The following is a 6985-nucleotide window of genomic DNA, read 5'->3' on the forward strand; positions in this document are numbered from 1 at the left end:
CACGTTAAGAGCCCCAAAAGTGCCCGAATAGTCGATAAAATAATAATAATAATAATAATAATAATCCTAAGGAAAACAATAGGGCCTTCGCCTTTTCAAGGCTTGGGCCCTAATAATAAATAATCCTAAGGAAAACAATAGGGCCTTCGCCCTTTGGGCTTGGGCCCTAATAATAATAAATAATCCTAAGGAAAACAATAGGGCCTTCGCCCTTTGGGCTTGGGCCCTAATAATAATAATAATAATAATAATAATAAATAATCCTAAGGAAAACAATAGGGCCTTCGCCCTTTGGGCTTGGGCCCTAATAAATAATTTTATTTTACTCTCACTTTTGTCAGGCACAAAGTGATGCAAGAGATGCACTGCCTGCCCAGCTAGGTTAGCAAGACCGAAAAACATCAAACTTTGCTGACATCAAACTTGGAGAGGAGAGAACACAAGTTTACCTGATTGTTGTTCCCGCAATTCACTCTCATGTTTTTTTTCTTCTTCCTCTTTTCGTGACCAGAAGGATAGTTTCGCTTCATTTTGTCATGGATGTTGTACACATTAATTGACGCGCTATGACACGAGATGGAGGCGGGGCCTTAAAGGTAGGGTAGGTCGTTTTTGGTCTAAAAAACTTTTTCCCAAATTTGTTTAAACTTTCTATATATATCAATGCATAATTAAAATGTAAGTACTCTGATAAAAAGAGTATAAAAATCGAGTGACTCTAGACCGTTTAATCTGCACTAAACACAGCTCTTTATTTCCTTCCGGGACGAAACAAAGGATTGGCTTAGGCGACTGTCACTCTCTCGCAACCATGGCAACACCCCCGCTGCTACATGCGCTGCCCACATGCGCGCACTCGTTTGACTCGAGGAGGGTAAGAGACTAGTAAGAGACACAATTACATGCAAAACACGGCGTATATGTTATGAATCTTACACGAAATTCACCTTCATCACAGTGTAACTGATTGTAATGGGAAAACGTGTATCAATGCAACCTGTTTTTAGCTTTGCTTTATGTTACTAGCTCGTTAACGAATCAAACTCAATATATTTTAAACTTTACCAGTATCGATATGCTAGCTTGATAGTGAGTACTAACAGCCATGTTAGTTGTTTATATTCATAATGATAAAGTTAGGTATTTTATTACATGTGAGTCTGACATGATGTCACTACATGCACCGCTCCTCTCCGCTCGGCGCTGGTAAGCGCGTCCTCCAGCTGTGAGCTGTCGGCATCGCGTGTTCATGTGTTTTGGGGGCGTGGTTTTGGAAGGAGCCCAGAATGGAGGGGGTGGAATTGAATGGAGATAAGTAGCTGTGTTTATTACAGCCTTGAGAGGACTACAGACACTCGATTTTTATACTCTCTTTTCCAGAGTACTTACATTTTAATTATGCATTGATATATATAGAAAGTTTAAACAAATTTGGCAAAAAGTTTTTAAAAAAAATCCTACCTACAATACCTTTAAGTAATTTGCGGGGCCTTACGCGCCGGTCGCGTGCAGTCTATGGTCGCGAGCAGCGCTGCAGCCACGTAAACAGTTTGCCCTTCCCTTAATGACTTTCACTTTCGGTGCCCGAATGGAAGTGAATGAGGCTTTGCGATTTTTTTTATTTTTATCTAGGCCTGCGTGAAATTCTGCATCCATTGTACGATTTTTTTTATTTTATTTTTCTCGGAAGGGCAACCTGAGTCGAGAAGGGCATATGGGCAGTTGCCCGGGCAACCTGAGCAACCCCCCTGTGCACGTCCCTGCCGAAGCTGTTTGTGCTGCTTAATGTGCTTGAGCCATAGTTTCTCCAACGCATAACTTACAACTTCCTGTTTGGAGTGTGAAACTTGACTCGATTGACTTTCATTGCTGAAACATTCTTAAAATATCTTATCTTATTGTATGTCCTTGTCTGTCAAATCCAATTCAATCCAAATTAAATTTTGGACTTGCTTTATGTCGTTAGTACCATCCAACGACAGTTCATATTGACTATGGCTGTCGACAGTAATATTTCCCTCCCCAAAGCATACCTAGCCCACATTAACGTCCACATCTAAAACAATGACACATACACGTGACATGAGCGCGAGTAAATAATGACAATTTTCATTTTGGTTGAACTATGCCTATAATAAGGTGAAAAGAATGGGCTTGCATGTCAAGACTTAAGTAAGCAATGTTTCTAAACCAAGATACCAAAAAAGCTTGAGTCTTACTTGCTGTGGCTGAAATTGACAGCCTGATCACTGATGATTTCAAAGACGATCGGCCGGTCACCCATGCAATACTTCCTCATCACCTCCATGCAGCTATGCATAGTTTTGCGGGATGGCTTATTGTCATGGAACAGATCCCCACCCAGCAAAACAAAGTCAACCTGAGAGAAAAAGAGAGAAGCACTATGAAAAACAAATGTCAGTTGAAGGAGAAAAAGCATAGAGTGTATACTGCACATTATACAGATCCATGCATCTGTGCAGAGAGACATCTATGAATCAGGGTTGTGCGTGAATCAGAATTGAGAATCATTTTTTAAAGCTGCAGTCCGTAGCTTTTTTTTGGGTTAAAAATGATCCAAAATACATATTTGAGAAAATACATAACCAGCCAGTGTTCAAAACTCTCTGCTTGCCGTAGCAAAGCTTTATTAATAATGTATTTATTAAAGTAACACCAGGTTACTTTTGCTCTCAGGGTGGGGTCCCCCTACAGTTGGGAAACAGTATTGTCCTCTAGACCTCTACTACTGTCGTAAACTCTGTCATCCTACATGCACGTGCAATTGTTGACAACCATGATAGCCCTGAACACTGTAGGAGGAGGTCACATGCAGGTGTTCTGCTTGCGTCTTGTGTGAAATGTCTTCATCCCAGGTACAGTGGCATATATTTCAGCATCTCATATGAATATAATTTCATGGGTTTTATTTTTTTTCTAACGACAAATGATCGCGATGATCACGTTTACAAGCCAGCGTCATTATAGTAGCCTAGTAACTGAATCTATATGATACTTCAATGCAATGTTTGAGTGGTAGATAATAACCATATATCGTCAATATTATAATATCAAGCTACCATAAATGAATCTGCAAATTTTACAAATCGATTTGCATTATAGCTTGAGGCAAGACAAATAAACAAATATCACAGACATGTTAGGTATCCTTAAATATGATTTTGTACATCTTATATATTTACTTGCAAGAATGTAGCCCCTACCAAACTTGTGCACGCCGTTTAGACATAGGCTTTCATTTGATTTTTTTTTTTTTTTTGCCAAGTCCGCATCGGTCGGGCACCCCTCCTCCTCCTTCAGCTCACGCCAGCGAGAAAATGCTGGCCCAATGTTGATCCTCGTTCTGCCTTTAACCCGATCACTTTCTCTTTTTCTCTTTTTGCTTTGCTCCGATAAAACCTTTGCTTTCTTGTTTTTCTGTGCTGCTTCAGCCATGACTATAACATTTGGCTCGCACGTCCGATTTTAAGGAAGCGGGGGTGGTGGTGGAAGTGACGTATATGCCGTAAATCAGTGGAATTTTGTAGTTCTCTTTGTGCGCCGGTTACTACCCGAAACCCGAAGTTTAAAAGTACGATTAAAAACGCTACAGACCCCGTCAGGCTATGGCAGACGTGTCATTCAACCTATTGTAAGTCGATGTACCATCACAAGAGACGTGGAAGTATATTATGAAGGTTGAAAAGTTACCGGCTGTTACTTTAAGTTTGTAATAATGTTTTTATATTCCAGTGGTACTAGTGGATTTCCGCGGGAGATTCGAGCATGTCTTTGCGTCATTACGTCACATCTGTACACACACACCTGTACACATAAAGAAGGAGTCTCGGCTAGTAGGCTATATTGCGTGTGAGGATGTTGGAGGTGGAGATTTATAGCCTTTTCTCACAGCACTTGATATAATTAAACTTATCAATTTGATGGCGGATCTAGAAAGGTTCAAACGACAATCACCAAAGACAACAGATTGTCTGTCAAATGTAAAATGCAAAAGACTTCGTTCGGACTTCGGATTGGCTACAGAAAAAAAGAGACTACAACCGGACCCATGCGAAAACAAGGATAATATCGGAAGGACATTACATGTAGTCACGCAATGCTGACGTTGTTAACATTAACAATTTGAGAACAAAGTATAATTTGCACGGTTTTGCATGATATGATAAGCGATTTTTAGATTTAATCAGCGCGATTTACTGCAATGTCAGAACCAGAACAAAAGTGGATGTTACTTACTTGTTCAGATGACATTTTCCGGTAAAAATTATTATGTTGGTCATACTTCCAAAAAGAATAATCTGTGATTCTGAATGCCAGTATCCACACCGGCGCGGTGACTGACAGCTGCACACTCTCCTCAAACATTGTGTTATGTGCTGTGTCGAGGGTGTCGAACTACAACTCATGTTAAGTTGATAATTCCGCGAATAACTGCAATTGCAGATTTCGAACAGAGATGGCAACGAAAAGGAAAAACTGCGGACTGCAGCTTTAAAATTCCAAAATAATTATTGAATTTGAATTTAACCAACCCAACCCTGGTCCTGGAGTACTCCTAACTGTCTCCCTAATCAAACACACCTGATTCAACTCGTTAGTAGAGACTTTAAAGACCCCCTGTGGTGGAAATCAAGTTTTTAATGTTGTTTATACGTCTATGTGGTGTTTTTAATATGCTTTAAGACAAACCATATGTAAATTTATGTCAACACCATTGATAAATATTTTCTTTTTAAAAGTCCAGTGAACCAAAGACAGTCTCAAAAACACGGTTTGAAATCGCTGGTGTTTCTGACGTCACAAACTACCTTGTTGTAACCAATCAGATCAACATGCGGGCGATCTTTAGCATATCATTAACTATAACCGCTCTGAAGCAGTGGAGTCATGACAAGTCGGGTTTCCTGGTATATTTGTCTGTTGCTATGAAAAATCGGATATTTAGCAATATAGCGGATGAATTCACACGGGACACGTTCCGGGACTGATCCCAGCAATGTTACTAGGTCCCCATTCTGGGATCAATGCTGGAACATGTTTGTGTTCACACAGAAGGCAATATAGCACTTCTATGGCAATTTTCTGGCATCAACGCTCTGTGTGAAAGAGGCTTTAGATTCTGAATATTGGTGTTGGGTGATTTTTGTAAGTTTGTGAAATAATTTCATATGTAATTAATATAAAATCACCTCCAAGTCTCAAACAATATATGTACCCATTCTTTAATTCCCACCTCATTTTGCACAGCTTGTTTCATGATCTCGTCAAAGGTCACAAACGTGTCATTTCCTCTAATGGCATCCTTCTCCAGATAACCTAGGTGAATGTCAGTGGCAATGAGGATCTTGAATGTGTCCTCATCATCACTAAAAAAAAAAAACGCAAAAAAACCCCACATTACAACATTCAAGAGGAACATTGAAACAGAAAACTATTAAAATGGTCTTGTAAATGAATTGTAGTGTCATGACAGCTACAATAAACTATACAGATTTAGAGCTGTAGGAATAAAAACTTAATCGGCAATCATCAGACCTACAGTTTATGTGGTTCCAGACATTTTCATTTACTTTTGAGCCATCATGTGAACAAAGCTAGATGAATTTAAGTGTCACAATCACTTGTCAATCAACCAGTTGATCCCTGTTGTTATTTTTCTAGGTATAACTAAACAAAAGTTTACAAAAATTAATTTCTACCAAATAAATGTACTCACATGGTGTTTCCAGCTGATGTCATACTGAGAGAACTGCACTGACACACTGAAAATGATGATGAAGTAGGGAAACAAAAGACAGATCTAAATATGTTGATGATGTTGATCTACAGATTTAGTTATTATACCTATATGCTTATGCAGAGAACGTTTACAAACTGAGCATGCCATAATATAACGTTATGCATGCCACAGTCGGCTCCTAAACATGCGTGTTGTTCACACAGAATTGATTACAGACAGAACAGATTTGATTATAAAAACTTTACTAAACAAAGCTGCTGCTAAGTGTTTTAGATGGGATTTGTTCATTAACAAATCAAAGCAAAAGAAAAATAACTTTACCTATCAAAAGAATTCAACAGCTCCTCAGAAGACAATCGTTCACATGCAAGCAATCTTCTCCTCCCACCGCGGAAGAAGAAGTCACACACTTACACTCGCGGGAAGCTTTTTTCCTGGGTGTCCTGGGAAATGTAGTTTAAACATTCAGTCGGTGCAAGCGAATTGGCCGCACAAAAAACTATATTTCCCAGCGTCAAAACAAGCTGCGTATTACATTGATTTAACATTGAAATCACTCGCGCCAGACGCAATATTCGCGTTTTCTGTATATGTGTGACCGCACCATTAGAGAAAGAAATCATCGTGTTGAAAAATTAAGAGATATGGAAATAAATGTCATTACAGTTAATAATACATTTCAGAATGCACAGAAACAGTTAATGGTGTATGATTTTCTTCTAAAATATTTAAGAGATACAGAGTTTATTAGAAAGATTTCGTTTTTTTCCTTTTCTTTTTATTTCCTTTATTTTTTTCCTTTCGTTTATCGAGGCTTCACACTCCCTTCCCAGTAGGTGGCGGAAGTGCACCTTAAACTGGTTTACCAACCGCCATAAAAAGAAGAAGAAGAAGAAGTAGAAGTGAGTAATAGCAAAGATTATAGAATAACACAGTCATTTTGGTAATATAATGGTGTGCTCAACGTGAACACAGCTGGTCATCGGTGAGTTTTGTGGAAAATGCATGTCATTCAATGAAAAGCAAGTGTTTACTAGTTTAAATAAGAGTAAATTGTTTAAAGGGAGAGTAACATCGATATAAAGCTGATATAAAGTGATTTGTCAGCCAGCCACTAAATAAGAAGGTACATACTGAGAGCACCATGATACAATTATGGTATCGGATGTTAAATCATGGAAAACCAATGTACGTCTATAGTCCTTATTCGAATTAATTATTTTT

The 6985-nt window shown here is 38.7% G+C and overlaps 1 protein-coding gene across 1 annotated transcript in view; it reads right to left on the reverse strand.

Annotated features, from left to right (window-relative positions):
* The window catches only part of mre11a (MRE11 homolog A, double strand break repair nuclease), an 86185-nt gene extending 80401 nt beyond the window's left edge, over window positions 1-5784 (reverse strand). Inside the window, exons 1-3 of the mRNA XM_056271074.1 lie at window positions 5738-5784; window positions 5255-5387; window positions 2220-2380 (exon numbers count right to left, since the gene is read on the reverse strand). Of these exons, the coding sequence (XP_056127049.1) occupies window positions 2220-2380; window positions 5255-5387; window positions 5738-5760 (317 nt within the window). The 5' untranslated portion in view covers window positions 5761-5784. The remainder of the gene's footprint in view (window positions 1-2219; window positions 2381-5254; window positions 5388-5737) is intronic.
* Between the last annotated feature and the right edge of the window lie 1201 nt (window positions 5785-6985).

The sequence above is a fragment of the Rhinichthys klamathensis genome, unplaced genomic scaffold (genome assembly GCF_029890125.1).
Source record: "Rhinichthys klamathensis goyatoka isolate OS25496 unplaced genomic scaffold, OSU_Roscu_1.1 h1tg000014l_1, whole genome shotgun sequence".
NCBI lineage: Eukaryota > Metazoa > Chordata > Actinopteri > Cypriniformes > Leuciscidae > Rhinichthys > Rhinichthys klamathensis.